We start from the raw sequence: 16,819 nt of genomic DNA, 5'->3' as shown, positions 1-16,819 counted from the left end.
TTCAACTGCGTGAAGGTTATCGCTCCACCCCGGCCCGGTGAACAGTCTGAGGGAACGGACCAGGCCACGTAGATCTAGTGTCTTTTATAGTTCCTAATACTAACTGCTTAATGAATGTTGAAGGAATAATTGCTTCCTTTACGAACTACTAATTATGAATAAAAAGCCATTCATACAAAAAACAAAGGAAAAAGCAAAAACAACAAAAGGGGGAAAAGCAAAAAAAGGAAACGAGTTATTCATACACGTTTTTAAAACTCTGATGTCATTTATTGGCACAAAAATTATTCTGATACAACATGGAGTCTAGACATGGTACACTTTATACTTTGTGCACTTAATGTTTCTTTTGCTCATCATTCCCAACAGGTAGGTGAGGCCTTCCCTCTGTGCTCAGCAGCTCCATGACACCGCTTTTTCCCAAGCCCCTGCTCCAAACACAGCATTCAGGCCTCACTAGACACATCCCAGAACCGCGTGGGCCACTCCTCTGCACGGTGTCCCCTCCACGCTTGTGCTCAGCCGAGGCCGCCCGCTTTGAAGAAACCCCATCCTAGTGGTCTGGGTCTTGGACTGAAGGGTTACATCGCAGCATCACAGGTGAGGCAGAAGACAGACCTTTCCCACCCATTTTGGTCCATCTTGCAAATGCTGTTGCTGGACCAGTGAGGTAATGGGATGGGTGAGTGAGGAAGTGGGCTCCTCCCGCTTCCTGACAGTCCAGAATCCTAGGACGTGTCCTCCATGATCCGAGGTTTCTGGACTGCGCTGTGTTTGCTGTGTGCATGTTAACAGGAAAGACTAGGCCCCTCTGCTATCAGCAAACACGATGAGTTAAGTCAAAACCCGTAATTCTTAAGTTATGATCTTCTGTTCCCCAAATCAACGGCTTGATTTCTGTAGTGCCACTGTCCTGGGAACCAAATCAAGCCTGTGTCTCAACAATATATTCTTCAACAGCAGCTAGGAAGTTGGTTAAACCAACTTTTAATATACAGTAGTTTTTTTCATTTACATTTTGAAATATTTAACAAAGCTGAACTTTCTGACCACTGTTTCAGCTTAGTGGAAGCATATACCAAAGTACAAAAGGCTCAAGAGAAATGCTGTGGTCACGTCTGGGCCTCCAGTTACCAGAAAGGACACCTAAGAAGACAGAAAGAAAAGGAATATTTTAATAATTTGGGCTCTTTAAAGCTTTACACAGCTCATCGAAAAAGGAAAGACCACGGTCTGACCACCCCGGGGACACTGCCTGAGATCTCCCACCACTAATTGTGCAGGACGCACTCATCTTTTCCAGCCAATGCTGAGCCTGCCGTGCTCCCAGGACACTTCCCTGTAGCCCTCTCTCAGCTCTCCCATCCAGCATGCCTCAGGCAATTAATCAAAGCAGACCCGAGTGGTCCCTGACGTTACAATCCCAGGTCATTAATGTGTCTTTTCATCTTCTCTGTCACTGCTCTGGTTTCTCTTTTCTTTGCCCTTCCTGTATCTCAGAATTGACAGCAAAAATCCCAAAAGATCCCTCCACCCCGTGAAAATAAGGAGGGCTCACTCTTCTCAACCAGGTTAAATGTACTTTTAACTTATTTTGGTGTTTGCCTTCCAAATACATATCCTTTTTTAAAAAATTTTCTTCTTTTTAGAGCAATGAGCACACAAAGTGAGTACAACTTTTAAAGGGCCATGAAACTATGATTACACTCCTGGGTCTCCCCCAAATCCTATTTGTGACTGGACACAGGGAGGGTCCTGCCTGCTTATGGACGCAGGTACTTGGAGACGCCTGCTCACCAGCCAATGTAGCACTGGCAGAGGTTTTCGTGGGATGTGGCTTGTTTGATGAGCAGCTCCACTTGTGTTGGGACATCCAAAGTGTCATCATGAGAGAAGTCCCGACCTAGGACAGGGAAACGGGAACATTTAACCTGTACCTGGTTTCAACTCCTGCTTGGCTTAACTCTCTGTGCAGCCAATCAGTTTATCCTCATACAGGTGTACAAAGGCTACACGAGAGCTGGATTTTAAATCCACCTCCACGTGACCTGAGCCTTTCCTCCCACCGGGCAGTTGCTTCCAATATAAATTCATAACCTCGAACCTCAAACAGGCACGTGACACTGCCTGGCCAGCTCACGCTGCTTCTTTGGCAACATGCCTTTCCGTTTCATGAGGATTATTTCAAGTCCTCTATTCTCCCATGTCCAAGCCTCTCCTCTGGCTTCTCGCCCTCATCTCCTGAATTACTGAACTGTGACACAGGTTCTGATCCCTGATGTGTTAGGCAGTGTTCAAGGTGCTGCATTTGTTCGATATGCGCTTCCTCTTCTTTGCTCCCATGACCCTGGAGAGCTGTCCCTCCTCCCATTCAAGGGCAAGTTCACCTGTGCTTTGGAGCCTCACAGTATCAATGACCCATCCTTTCACTTGTGCCCTCAAACTCTCCCTCTCAACTGCCCTTTTCTGTTTTGTAAACATGTTCCTCTTTTCTATTAAAGAAACAAAAACAAAAACAAACCCTCTCATGCAACTCCTCCTCCTCTAGATATGGGCTCTCACCCCTGCACAGCCTAACTTCTCAAGAGTTTTGAACTTGTCTGCTTTCTTTGCTTCTCTCTCTCACTTCATGTTCCCTTCAATTGCTTCAGTCTGTCTGCCAGGTTCATCCCAGCTCTCAGGTCACCAATGACTTGGAGCCACCTTTGAGCCCTCCGCATCATCAATCCTTTTGATTTCACCTAACAATGATCTCTTGAATTCATCTCCACTGCCACCACCCTAATCAACTGTCTAGCTGGGATGGCTAGGGCAGCTGCTCCCTCCCCTCTAATCTGTTCTCCACACAGCCAGAACAGGCATAGTATTTCACCCACCCAGACGCTCCTCTTCCCTCCCACCCTCTTAAAAACCTTCAGTGCTTTGCTACTGAGAGTCAAAACATTTTGCACTGGGCTCCTCCCAGCTTCCTTTCTCTGTGGCAGTCAGACCAGCCACTTTTCCTCCTTTCCTCCCTCCCTCCCTCCCTCCCTCCCTCCTTCTCTCTCCCCCTCTGGGCCTCTTTTCTTGCCACACTGCCTCCCACCAGAACAATCTACCCCTAATGAACTCCTCTCAGCGTTTACCTCCTGGCCTGGTTTGCTCAGGTACATTCCTCAGTCAATGGCAGCAGAGCCCAAGTCCCTTTCTTCCACTTAACACAGTGCCAGTTCCCCTTTAGACCCCGAGCCCTGCAGAGGCAGGGACTCTGTCTGTTTTACCCACTCTGTTTCTTCAGCACCTGGCTCTTGTAGGTGCTCCATAAATAATATACCGACTACCACTCTACGTGCCAGGCCCTAATGTTAATCACTTGGTACCCCATGTCTCACTGGAGCCTCACTGACTTCTGAGAGGCATTCTCGTCATCTTCAGACCAAGAGACACATGGGAAGTGGTGGAGCTGGGTCTTTGGCTTTCACGACTCCCACCCCATGTCACACTGTCTGGTCAATGTGACATGTCTCCTTTACAAAAGCACGCTTTTCTCTCCTTCCAGAGTCTCCCCTCCATTACAGCTATCAAAGTTCATATTGGCAATGATCAGGGTGGTCAGATTTACTCTAATACCAGTCACGATAAAAAACTTTCCTGAATTTGGCTGACTTTGAACCCAACATAACTTTACTTTCTTCTATTAAACTGAGATTAACCACATTACTTGAAGTAAACTTATTAGAAAGAATCAGAGAGGGTTCTTAATTGATGGTTTCAGAGACACTCCAGTTAACAGCATAGTTTACGCACCAAAACCACTAGAAAATGGGAGTGACCACCATTCAAGGAGAGAAAGTCACTCAGATTTTATGTCCTTGTAAGTAAACATGTCCACATACTCACCAGTGAGCTTATCTCGAACTCTGTTAATAATCTCAATAGCTTTCTTATTTAGGGCCTCTGGTTTGACCAGACCATCTCCAACTGGAATACACAAAAGTAGAAATAACAGAATTGGATCATCACAACAGGTTCCATAAATGCCCGCTTTTCTCAAATGTTCACGCGTGTGTTGAGCAATTCTTCCTCTGTGTCTACCTTTGTCCTCAGAGCATAATGAGAAACTCATGGAACCTTTTCTGCTCAAAGGCGGTTTTGTTGCTTCATCTCATTGACCCTCTTGTGGTAAAACACAGCTGCTATTTTCTTAATGAGCTAGTTACTGGCACAAGTCCTCAGAGGTTGGACTTACTGAAAGAATGGATAGATTCTGGCACTGTGGTCCCCGTTTTCTTATGGGCTGGTTCCCCAAGTTCCACACCATTCAAAATTTCTAGGAGGAAAACAATCAATTAGCAGAAAATTTAAAAAGCCATTGTTCTGAGGTATTAGCTCTAATTCTTCATACACTATATTCCCTCTGATACTGGCCCTACATACCTCTAAGGGGAAAAGGAAGCATTATGTTACTCTTTATGTATTTAAAAGCTTTTAAATCTACAAAGCATGACTTTTCAGGCAAATACTGTAGCATTAATGAAGTGTTCTGACATAGAGAATAGGAGTATGAGTCAAAGACCTGGTGACTTATTTGGTTCGACAGAAACTGGCAATAATATAAAGAAAACCAGTTTTCAATGGGTCACACATATGACTGAGGATTTTTTTAAATCCTCAATATGTTAAGAGAGAAAGTGAGAGAGAGAGAGAGAGAGAGAGAGAGAGAGAGAGAAGAAAAACATCGATGTGAGAGAGATACATTGGTTGCCTTCCATATGGGCCCTGACTGGGGATTGAACCTGCAACCTTTTGGTGTACAGGATGATGCTCCAATCACTGAGCCACCCGGCCAGGGCTGAAGTATTATTCTTTGGAGGAACTTATACATCAATTCTGGGGAGAAAAAATCCTCAGGCCTAGGGTCACCCTCCACTGACTATGGCCTTCAGGAAGAAAGAGTCTAAAGTCAGAATTATGAAGTTATTCACACAATGCCCTTGTCCACTACACACCTTCAAAATGAACCCAGTGATGATGATACTTTTTTTTTTTTAAATATATTTTATTGATTTTTTACAGAGAGGAAGGGAGAGGGATAGAGAGTTAGAAACATTGATGAGAGAAACATCGATCAGCTGCCTCCTGCACACCTCCTACTGGGGATGTGCCCACAATCAAAGTACATGCCCCTGACCGGAATTGAACCTGGGACCCTTGAGTCCACAGGCCGACGCTCTATCCACTGAGCCAAACCAGTTAGGGCGATGATACTTTTTTAATGAGCCTCTGGAACTTAACTTTTAAGGCACAAAAAACCAACCAGGTCTATTCCCATCTGCTGGCATCAGAGCTGGCTGTCCTAATTCCCCGCTGCGTGCCCCAGGCAGCATGGGGAAGTCATCCAGTGATGTAGTGAAGAGGTGGGTGCTGAGAGTTCAACAATAAGTCTCACATACTTTGGATGAGACCAGTCACTTACACAAGGTGCCCCAGATCCCATGGGTGATTTAGGTATTTAAGGATGCTATCATGTGTCTAGGGTAGAGTCCACACATGTGCAGAGACGTAACCCAGGATTCCAATTTCCTGCCCATTTTCCCTTCTACCCATCCAGATTCCATCTGTCCAGTAAGTATCAGCTTAAATTCCACCAACCCAAGAGCTCCCTTACCGACTGCAGCTCAGACTGATTACTCTGCTCGCTAAGTCCACAGTCCTTTATTCCAAACCAGATCACGTGGTACTTGATTACACAGTGGGATGTACTGTTCTCTTATTATTTAATATATATTTTGGTCAATTCTATAATGTGATTCTGTGCTTTAGGGCAATCTCTATGTCACATTCTTTTTGCATCCTTAACATTGTTTGGCGTAGCTAAGTAACTAGTTGCAAGCGTTCCATAAACGACTGAAGAGAATATTTACTTTTTTTATACCCCCAACAGTATTTCCCAAAATGTGAACTGTGTAGATGCTAGATTTTATGAGGAAAGAAGGGGCAGGCTGGGGTTTGGGGACAAGAGGAAGGCTACACGAGGTTAACAGCTTTCCTGTAAGACCTCTGAAGAGTGCTCACACACAAACCCCTGGGGGGCTCTGGCCCTTGTGGGGCATTACCTTCCTGGGGGCCTATTCTGTGGACCACTCTCTTGGAAACGATGTTTTGCGTGGTTTTCTGGCTCCTCAGGCAGCAATGTGAGTATACTTCTGCTGCCTGCACCTTTCCACTTCTTAGCTATTAACAATGCTTTAGGATCAAGGTCGTATAGCTAATAACTATCTCAATCCACACACTGCTCAAGGGCATGCTAAATACTAACTAATACTCAGACACACCTTTAAATTTATTTCTATAGCTACATTAAGATTGGATAGTTGGATCAAAATTTCTGAGCTTTAGGTACCTACTCCATCCTGAGAGGCATTAAATAAAAAAACATATACCAGGTGCTTGCTGCTCAGTAGATATTTCTATACCACATTATTGAAGTTAAATAAATGCCCATGAGGTGAGACTTTAGCAGTGATAGAATCTTCCTTCCCTTTGGGTGATTTCCCGAATATTCAGCATCTGTTCCTACTGTAAGTCATGCCTCCTAATGCAATAGCAGAGCTCACCCTGTTCTAGAAACACTCTGGATAGAAGGGGACAGAATGTGTGTCTCCCACGGGGGCACCTACCTACTGACTGGCCAGCAGAGTAGGAATCTGTCCTTGTCCGGGATCGCTTGTTGCCTTTGGTATTTGCTAGAGAAAGAAGTAAAGGGATGATTAAAGAGTGCGTCAGACTTTGACTTGAAAGTAACTTGGTTGCTGTGATATTTTCTTACAATCATAAATGTATAGTATTTCCAAAAGCTATATCCCCTAAGACAGAACCAAAGGTGTATCACTCAGGAGTCGTGGGTGGATGTGAGCACGGATGTGCAATCCTGAGGGACGCTCTCTCGTCAGGCTGGAGTTAGAGAACGTAAGCCAGATCTCCTAAGGTAGAAGCATGGCTTAGTCGCAGTGATCAGACTCCTCCTTAGTAAACTCTTCTTGTTAACACGCTAAGCGCCCAGCCTGTTTTGTCTTCCGGACGGAAAGTATAGTGTCAGTCACCGGTGGCTGACTGGACGCTTAACGTGTTAATAAACTAAGGAGGTGGGAACGAAGGGCAGAGGGAGATAATGCTGACTCAAATCACAACTGTTTGCATTTCCTATCAAAATTCCAGCTTGTTACTCTATATGAAACCTACACAGACAAAAAGCACTGAGGTACTTCATTTATACTGAAAAATATTTTAGATAATATTCAAATTGGTGACTGGAGTTTTATGTTCTGGTTAATAAAAATACTTGAAATTCATTTCCAAACACCAGACTACTTTGTGAAATGTAATGCAATTGCTCAGTAATACAGCTCAGGCTCCAGGCTTGAAGGGCCACAGGCTGGTGAAATGTACTGAGTCAAATACTCCTCATTTGGGAGGGTGCGGACTCCAGCTCCCAGGCACTTGCTAATACTCACTGTCCATCAGCCTCCAGTTCAGCAAGGGGTCGTAGACAAAGGCTTCCAGCACAGCCATGACGCTGTCCTTGTGTTCCCGAAGCACTTCCATCACGGTGTGGCATGTGATTCTATAGTTGCCATCCAGACCAGTAACCTGCACAAGGGCCAGAGCCACTCACCACACAGGTCACTGATACTGGCCCCTTAAGGCCTCAGGACCAAAAGTCAGACAGTCGAGAGGGTCCACCACCCCACTGAGGAAGCAGGCACAGGCCAATACCCATGTATCAGGCTGGGAATGTCTTCAGAGCAAGGGATCAGTGAGGTCACAATTGTGATTCATATGAAACATTGTGATTCATGTGACATAAAGAATGGTAATACTTTCAAAGATTATTTTTAAAACAATGGAAAATACCAGAAAAAGACTACAAAAATACTCCAGGCATTTTGGGGGACTGGTGAGCTCTAACAAGCAAGTCTGTTGTCAGGGTTGTAACTGTATTGCCCCTATTTCAAAGCAGCTTGTTACCAATATCTACTCACCTCCATAGCATTGGTCAACATTCTTGTCAATCTAAATGGAATCTTCTCTGGGAATTTCTCTCTGGTCATAGCAACCTACAGGGTAATACAGGGGAAAACCCAGTCTAGTCGTTAGATTGTTTTCTTTAGCTAATGCCAGGAAAATAGGGGGGCTTTCCTTTCCTTTCTATTTCAATTAAGCACAGAAATGAAGTAACTTGAGTTTAGTGAGGGGACTTGAAAAGGGATTTAAAAGACAACTAAGAAGAAAAAAAGACAAAGAGGGAAAGAAGAAACAAAAAGAAAAAGTGTGCATCCTGCTCAGCCTTGGACCAGCAGGCCATGCGGAGGATGAGGGTCCTCTACTCAAAGAGGCTCAGTGAGTGAGCGGCCCTTACCCCAAGGGCAGTTTGAATCCAACTAAACCAAGTATTAAAGAGCACGGATTTCATTTTTCAGACTGACTTCCTAGCACCTTGGCAGGAGAGCAGGGGTGAGCTTGAGTTTGCCACAATGGTCAGAGGAGGGTGAAAACTGGTCATCCGGGAAGGTGAGCTTTCTGTGCTGCTCTGGAACATGTGCTCACCTCAAAGCAGTCCCCAAAGTCAATGTGCAGGATCTTCCCACTCAGCCGGTCCAGCATCAGGTTGGATGGGTGTCTTTGAGAAACCGAATAGAGATCAGGGGAGGAGAGGGGAGAGAGGGAGGGTATCAAGAGAGCAACATTGATAAATAAATCAACAAGTATGTGATACTCTAGGCCACAGGTTGGCAAAGCACAGGTCAGGCCAAATCCCGGCCCCCACCTGTTTTTGTAAATAAAAGTTTTATTGGAGCACTGTCATGCTCATTTGTTTAAGTATTGCTTCAGGATGCTTTTGTGCTACAACAGCAGACAGGGGCAATTGTGACAGAGATTGTATTATATGGCCAACAAAGCCCAAAATATTATCTGGCTCTTTAAGAAAAAGTTTGCCAACCCCTGCCCTAGGCCTGAAACAGGATTTATCTGTGTGAATCACAAGTTGCCCACGATACCATGATAATCTAGTCACAAGATAAATTGTTCCTGGCAGAGCTGGCATCTCAGAGTGACAGGCTCTGTCATTACTGCTCAGGGCCTATCACAGGGCCTTGTGGCCCTGAGCCCATCCAGGCAGGACCATCTGAATTCTGTAAACAGGCATTCTGCTTTTTAAAAAACACACAAGTATTTATTATTTTTGTGTGATAAAATTATTTTTACTCTCAAATAAGTATATGAGACATGATCCCAGGAGAAAAAATAGTGGACATAAGAGAAGTAGTTTTTTAAAAAAGTCTGTTGAGTCAATTTCTGTGCATTCCTTAACCACTATTCCAGTCAGTACATTAAGATGAAATTTATTATGAAGAAATATTGGCAGGATCTACTTTGGTTGGTTTCAATTACAGAAATAGAATTATTTATCTTAACACAGTGGTGATTGACAAATGTTTACTGAATCAATCAAATCAACTGGATTTAATATGGTTTTTTAATACATGAAACCAACCTATGCAGAAAGTAGTACCCTTGAACTATGATTTTCCTTCCCTTTAGTTTGATGTGTTGCTCGCAGGCACGGATAATAAATAGGAGACTAAGGTTGATGCCGCAAAAAATGCCTAAAGTACAAAATACAAACGTTTACCAATGGTCAGAAATCTCACTGGGATACAAAATGAAACCATTCAAGAATACCACAATGGAGAAAGAAGACTTAAAGAAACAAATTAAACTCACTCACCTATCTCCCAGACCCAAAATATACCCAACCATGGACATGACAGCTAAAGAGCGGGTATAATTGGTTCTTCGATCAAACCACACCTAGAACACAGGAGCACAAGTGAACCAGGCTCTGGAAACTTTAAATAGTTTCCACATAAGTGTACACAATCAACTACTTCCTTATATTCTATCATAAGCAGTTAGAATGTAGAATGGAATAAAGATCCCATTCACAATTACAAAAAATAATAACCCACCCTCGAAATAAACTAAAAAATGTGCAGAACTTAGATGAATAAGTAAATTAAACTCAGCCTAGAAATGTAAAGACTTGAATAAATAAAAATATCCATTTAAGGATATCCACTTAAGATTGTCAAGATATCCTCCCAAATTATTAGACACATTTAATGCAAAATGTTTCCAAAATGTATCTGGAAAATAGCCAATGAGAAGAGACTTGTATTAATAGTACGGTACTTGAGGAGAAACAGGCAGAAAGATCAATGAAAGAGAATAGACGCTCTAGAAAGAAATCCAAAGGCATATAAGAATTTAGTGTATAACAAAATTTAGTGTATGGCATGGTTCAGTGGTTGAGCATCTATCTATGAACCAGGAGGTCACGGTTCAATTCCTGGTCAGGGCACATGCCCAGGTTGTAGACTTGATTCCCAGTGTGGGGCATGCAGGAGGCAGCCAATCAATGATTCTCTCTCATCATTGATGTTTCTATCCCCTCTCCCTCTTCCTTCCTCTCTGAAATTAATAAAAATATATTTAAACAAACAAAAATAATCTTTTAAATAGGGGAAGGATGGGCTATATGGTAAATATTGTGATATTGGCTAGTCATCATAAGAAAATAAAATTTATATCCTAATCTAGATTCCAAATTGGGTTAAAGATTTACATGCAAAAACAAATCTTATAATTATTACGATATATGTAAAAAGATATAATCTTGAAGTGCGGAGGGCCTTTTTTTTTCTTTTTTCCTTAATTAGGGTTTTTCTAAATATAAAGCCAAAGGCACAAATTTTAAATAATTAAAAATCTGGTAATTTATAACTTTAAAAATGCCTGTATATATAAAAAAAAAAATTAAAAACCAAGGAACATACCATTAACAAAATCAAAACAACAAATAAACAGGAAATTTATAACACACATGAAAAAGATTTAATCACCTTAATATATAAAGAACTCAAATACTATCATAAGTAACAGGAGAAACATTAAAGTACTAAATCTACATCTGCTAAGGTGCACGGCTTACCCATTTAATCTTTGTAATAAAAGACTGCACATAATCTCCAGCTAATCATGACAGAATGCGCCCACAGGAGCATGAGCACGAGAAAGCCTCCTGACAAGAGTGGGTGCCAAAGTGCAGCGTGTGCGTGGAGCCGAGAGTGCCGTACCTCGGAGCTGGGGCTTTTCAGCCACAGCAGCTTGGCCAGGTCGTCCCCGGCTGTGTTATTGACGGCGTGCTCAAACACCTCGACCTTCTGCATCAGAGTTAGGTGATCGTAGTCGGGAGCCATCTGTATCAGGACACAACCATTGTGAGAAAGCAGCCCAAGACAAGCAGCTTAAACCCAGGAAGAAATAAGGCTGAGGTCGAGGCAGAGCTGGTTCCAATTTCACCACCACAGCCAAAAGGAGAAGTGAAATAAGAACGGTGCAAAAGAAAAAATGGGAGGGGCCACTCTCACCTAGGACCACCGGAGCTACCAGAGCCTGAGGGTAAAACATCAGGCCGCACAGCAGCACAGTCCACTGGTGAGAATGAGAGCGCTGGAGCGGTCACGTTCCTGGGTAATGAACAAGTCTTTCTCATCACCTACACAGCGCCTAACATTATTTCTCCACAGGCCAGCGCTGTATGCACTGGGTACTGTAAGTCATACTGCACAGTCTCACCTCGGATGGTGAAATCTTAAATTTTGGGCTTTAGGGTCCTTCTGTTTCTTAGAGAAGGTTGTCTTCTTTAGGACTCACTTCCTTAACCCCTAGAGTGCCGGGTGCGCTATCGCGCCCCTCCTGCAGCATCACTATTAGATGCTAGTAGTTCACTCTTTATTGACAGATGGCACCTAAGTGCAGATTACTTATGATGCCGAATGTTTGTAGTTCTAAAATTGAATATGTAACTTCATTTACTTGCGACTCATAATTTTTTTCCTAAGCTGCTGTAAAATCAGCAAAAATGCCTTGGCAATTTTAGTATAGTTCCTAGGATATTGGTTGATACTCAAAGGGTTAAACCTTCTTTAATGGCTAATTCCCTCAAATCGATTTTTCAGTGATGGACATACAGAAGAGCACAGAAGAACAGCTTTGCATAGCCTTCCCCACCTGGTCAAGTTCGCCTCCGAGACGTTATAGGGCTGGGTCTGGCAGCCGCGTCACATACCCGCAACATGATGCGATGCTCGATGTTGAGAAGGATCTTCTTTTTCTCCCTGTAGTCCCGGATGAGGGCATGCAGTGTGTCACAGTGGGGGACCCAGCCGATGAGGCCCGAGTTGGTTGATAAAGGAATGACTGCATATCTCTGGATGCTGGTGCCCACAGGAAAGCAGGATTATTGTACAGTAAACAGAGTACACCTTTGACCGCTCATGGCACATGCAAACTAGTTTTAATGAACCCTTTGCACAGGGCTGTTGTGAGGTGTGTGATGAGGGCATTGGCAAAGAATAAGGTATCACATACAGATGGTGCAGTGACAGTCCAGAAGCACAGCAGTCTCTCAACCAGCCTAACAAACTCAGTGCTTTGAGGGGAAATTCAGTGATTATTTCTAAGCCTAAATTTCTAAACCTCTCACATGTTCCAAATCAGCTTAGAAATGTAAATATTCACATTCTTATAGAAAGAGGGGTAAGAGTACTGAGGATAGGAAAGGTCTGGCTGGGCTGGCACCCCACCTCAGCTACAACACATCAAACTTGCAGAATCTCCAGTCTAATGGCCACAAAGTGTTCCATTCTGGATCCTTCGGAGGTTGTTAAAGACGTTTCTCATGTGCATACTCTAAAAATATGGAGGATTTTTCTTTTTGTGTTTGATACCTCGGCTATCGATGGCTTCCTGTCAGGTATATATTTTTCTTGTTTTTATTCATACAAGTACGTGACTACATAGGAGAGATGTAGGAAAAAACTAGGAGACTTCTGAAATCATTGCCATTTCCATGCATCCGGAATACCTGAGGTTCTTCCGAAGAGATGTTGGGTCATTGGCCAGAAGGGTGTTAACCAGGCCGAAGAGCTGCATCACTCGCTCGTCCTGTCGCAGGTCTTCATGGCCCTTCAGAAGGAAAACAAACTCATGCCCGTTGCTGCCTGTAAGGAATGGTAGGAGCAGTTAGGGGAGATCAGAGGGTCTTAAACCTGTCAGGGGGTAGACCACCACTGTCTTCAAAAGATCCTGCAGACTGCATGTAAAACTCCCTAGAACTGATAAAGAGAACACACCCTGCTTTTGGTGCTCCCTCAATGTGATGTTCAAATTAAAAAGAGCCTGACTGGTGTGGCTCAGTGGTTGAGTATCGACCTATGAACAAGGAGTTAATGGTTCGATTCCCAGTCAGGGCACATGTCCAGGTTGCGGGCTCCATTTCCAGTAGAGGGCGTGCAGGAGGCAGCTGATCAATGATTCTCTCTCATCATTACTGTTCCTATTTCTCTCTTCCTCTCTGAAACCAATAGAAATATATTTAAAATAAATAAATAGCCCTAGCCAGTTTGGCTTAGTGGATAGAGACTCAGCCTGTGGACTGAAAGGTCCCAGGTTCGATTCTGGTCAAGGGCACATACCTGGCTTGCAAGGTCCCTGGCACTTGTCGGGGCGCATGCAGGAAGCAACTAATTGATGCCTCTCTCTCACATCGATGTTTCTCTCTGTCTCTCCCTCCCCTTTCCACTCTCTCTAAAAATCAATGGAAAAATATCTTCGGGTGATGATTAACCAAAATTAATTAATTAATTAAATTTAAAAAGCTCTGTCTTTGAGGACCAGGAATGATTCTTTTTATTGTATTTTAGAGAGGGAGGAAGGCAGAGAGGGAAACATCAATGTGAGAGATGATACATCGATTGGTTACCTCCTGTATGAGCTGCAGCCGGGGATTAAACCTGTGACCTTCCGGTGCATGGGATGATGCTCCAACCAACTAAGCCACACTAGCCAGGGCAGGACCAGGAATGATTCTGCATAGAAATGGTCTTCTGAATGTTTCCCTTCCCAACACACTCTGGCCTTCTCTGTCCTGCTCTGACCTGAGAAGCCTGGCCTCTCCAGACTGTATCACCTGGGCCCCCAGCTGGGCTTGGCCAATGAGGGCACTGGCAGGAGGTAAGAATGCAGGAAGAGAGAGAGAGGTCAGGGTATAGAATGCAGGAAGAGAAAGAGGTCAGGGTATTTGCCCAACACCCAGCCTGGCCACAGTTCTAGAAGCAGCTACGTCCCTCTAACTGGGCTATAGCTTCTGGTGGTACAAGCCCTTGATGGGTCTGGAGAGTGGGGGTAACAGCTTCTCACTGTTGGTTCTCCTAACTCTGCTCACACCTCTGAAACAGCTCCTTCATTAGGTCTCTTAAATATTGCTGGGAACCTGACACATGTTTTAGTATTAGAAGATACCCGTCTGTGGAGAGACAATCTCTGTGGACAAGGAATTGGTGCTGATGAATAATCACTGCATTTAGAAAATATGAGCATTAGTACTAAAGGCAAAAGACGTCAAAGTGCCACCAGAGTACTTAGGCCTCCCAAAACTATCCTGACAGGTAGCAAACCTCACTGTGAGAACTCATTCCCACTTGTTTGGATTTTACACAATCATTTCCCACAAAGACGGACTGTGATGGTAAAAAAAAAAAAAAAAAGAGAATAGTCCAGAGCTCAGAGGTCTTCCTTCAATGTAGCCTGTCACGTCCACGCACCCAGATGGCTTTGTGGGCCGCACCAGTTCCCCCACCGCTGCCTCACAGTTCCTCCATGCTGCAAGCTCACAATGCCCCCCACTTGGTTTTGTGCAGGATCGTTGTGCTTCACTTATACAAGTGCAGCTCTATGAAGGACTAGGAGTCCCAAGGAGGATGGAACAAGGAGAAATCCACTTGTCCTCTATTCCCCTCACAGTAACAACGGGAGAGACGGAGCATGTGAAAGATTGGTGTGAACAGCAAGCAGTAATTTCCAAGCCGGGGTAGGGGTTCAGCCAGGGTGCGAGGGAGATGCACATAGTGGTACTTACCCATAAGTGTCAACTTCCGGGGCCTCTGCTTGGATGTGATGACTTGCAAAGACGGTGCTATGGACTGAATGCGAATGATGGGCTGGTTGGGGTCATATGTTCCTGGCACAGCCAATTCAAGGTCCCGGCACATCAGAAGTTTGGGGGAAACATATTGCAGCTCCAAGGATGTGAGCTGTGAATAATTACCACAGGGATTAGTTTTCTGCCTCCACGGAGGAACTAAAATGCAATTTAAGTATTTTTTTAATGAATTGCTAATAGCAATGACTTGTCCCAAATTTGCAAGTACAAGTAAAAGCAGATTAGTGTTAGAACATTTGCAGGTAGTAAAACAGAAAGGACTATAATGACAGTTAATCCTGCTAGAACCTGAAGATCCTACCTGAGGCAGCTGCTTTGAGATTCGTCTGAACACATGGTAATAGAGGTCCCAGGCTTGGGTGAGGTCCTTGACATTCCCTGATTTCATGTACTTCCTGCACCACTCTTGGGCCTCCATTAAATCTCGACCATATGCCTGAGAGGAATGCAGGGGAAATTCACAAATGGTCCCGGGTGTTGATTTAAGCCGCAGGCTAAATCCCAGCAGACAGCAGCACCCCTCGGAGCACATTGGCTGGGAGGCAGCGGCATGGCTGGCTCAACAAGGGCCGCTCTGCAGCTCTCCAGTCCTGGAGCTCCCAAGTTCAGGATGGCTTGTTAGGTAAAGTAGGATCTCGTGGTTTTCCACTTAAAATTTTGGGGGGGGGTTATAATTTAATGACAATTAAATTTCTGGTGTTTTTATATCCTGTGACCTCTGACACAGTACAGTTTATTCAAGTCAGTTGAAAGGCTAGAAGGAAAGGTGTCTGACAAAGGCTCTGGGCCATGTCTGTCAGGCTTTGCTACCCCGTACCTGGTTAAAGGATGTCTCCTTCAGCGTCTGGGGTCCCCGTTCCATCATCGCGTGCAGGGGCTCCAGCACCTCAAACATGCCTTTCACGTTCCTCTCCCCAAAGTACAAACGAGAAGCTTCTTCCAGGCCTTCGTGCCACATCTCATGCCAGAGGATGGCCACTCGGATGAGTTCCTCACTCACCTGGATCCCAAAGGGGAGGAGAGAAGACCAAGGATAAAGGAAACTCAGAATGTCTTGGAGAAACAGAAGGTGCTCTTTCTGGCAGCCAGAGGGAGCATGCAGCACTGTCATGAGGAAGATAAACAATAGCTCAAGCCCTCTGGCCCGGCAACCAGCGTCAGTGGAAGCCCGCTCTGCTCCCGACTCACCATCATGGCCTGCTGCACCAGGGTGTTACTGTGCTCGCACATGTTCTTCAGAATCTTGTTGGCTGCATTGTGACGGGCTGTGGTCGTAGACTTAGAAGCCACAGTCAGGGGGTAGATGAGGGCCTGAAGCAAACAGAGAGGACTATGTGCAAACATGTGTGACAGGAGCCCGACACTAACTTTAAGGAGGATGACAAAAGAAACCGAATGATCCTGATGCTCGTTTGAGTACCAGGCGGGGCCCTCGCTCTCTGAAAAAGGGTACTGGGATGCCAGCGGGGCAGACGCTTCTAGCAGGATAGGGGGCCGGCCCCATTTCCTCACTGTCTCTGGAGTAGCTTTAGGAAAGGCTGAGCACCAAAGCAAAAGGCAGCTGTCAATGAGCAACTTGCCCAAGGTCTCCACATACCTGGGGGTGATACCGACCAATGTCTGTGAGAAGCTGGTGAATAAGGCGGCCCACCAAGGGCCTGGGCGTATCAATTCTCGCAATGAGCTGAGGTATAACCTGTTATTAAAAAAAGA

The 16,819-nt window shown here is 44.6% G+C and overlaps 1 protein-coding gene across 1 annotated transcript in view; it reads right to left on the bottom strand.

Annotated features, from left to right (window-relative positions):
- Positions 1-240: 240 nt before the first annotated feature.
- The window catches only part of MTOR (mechanistic target of rapamycin kinase), a 115,885-nt gene continuing 99,306 nt past the window's right edge, over positions 241-16,819 (bottom strand). Inside the window, exons 43-59 of the mRNA XM_081086496.1 lie at positions 16,704-16,802; positions 16,295-16,417; positions 15,924-16,106; positions 15,408-15,542; positions 15,023-15,197; positions 12,971-13,106; positions 12,173-12,320; positions 11,178-11,300; positions 9,770-9,852; positions 8,587-8,659; positions 8,022-8,096; positions 7,494-7,629; positions 6,660-6,725; positions 4,229-4,309; positions 3,880-3,960; positions 1,798-1,903; positions 241-1,146 (exon numbers count right to left, since the gene is read on the bottom strand). Of these exons, the coding sequence (XP_080942622.1) occupies positions 1,131-1,146; positions 1,798-1,903; positions 3,880-3,960; positions 4,229-4,309; positions 6,660-6,725; positions 7,494-7,629; positions 8,022-8,096; positions 8,587-8,659; positions 9,770-9,852; positions 11,178-11,300; positions 12,173-12,320; positions 12,971-13,106; positions 15,023-15,197; positions 15,408-15,542; positions 15,924-16,106; positions 16,295-16,417; positions 16,704-16,802 (1,839 nt within the window). The 3' untranslated portion in view covers positions 241-1,130. The remainder of the gene's footprint in view (positions 1,147-1,797; positions 1,904-3,879; positions 3,961-4,228; positions 4,310-6,659; positions 6,726-7,493; positions 7,630-8,021; positions 8,097-8,586; positions 8,660-9,769; positions 9,853-11,177; positions 11,301-12,172; positions 12,321-12,970; positions 13,107-15,022; positions 15,198-15,407; positions 15,543-15,923; positions 16,107-16,294; positions 16,418-16,703; positions 16,803-16,819) is intronic.

This window comes from Myotis nattereri (genome assembly GCF_964212035.1).
Source record: "Myotis nattereri genome assembly, chromosome: 3".
Classification (NCBI taxonomy): domain Eukaryota; kingdom Metazoa; phylum Chordata; class Mammalia; order Chiroptera; family Vespertilionidae; genus Myotis; species Myotis nattereri.
The sequence above is the reverse complement of the archived record's forward strand: the minus strand, read 5'-3'. Positions and strand labels throughout refer to the sequence as shown.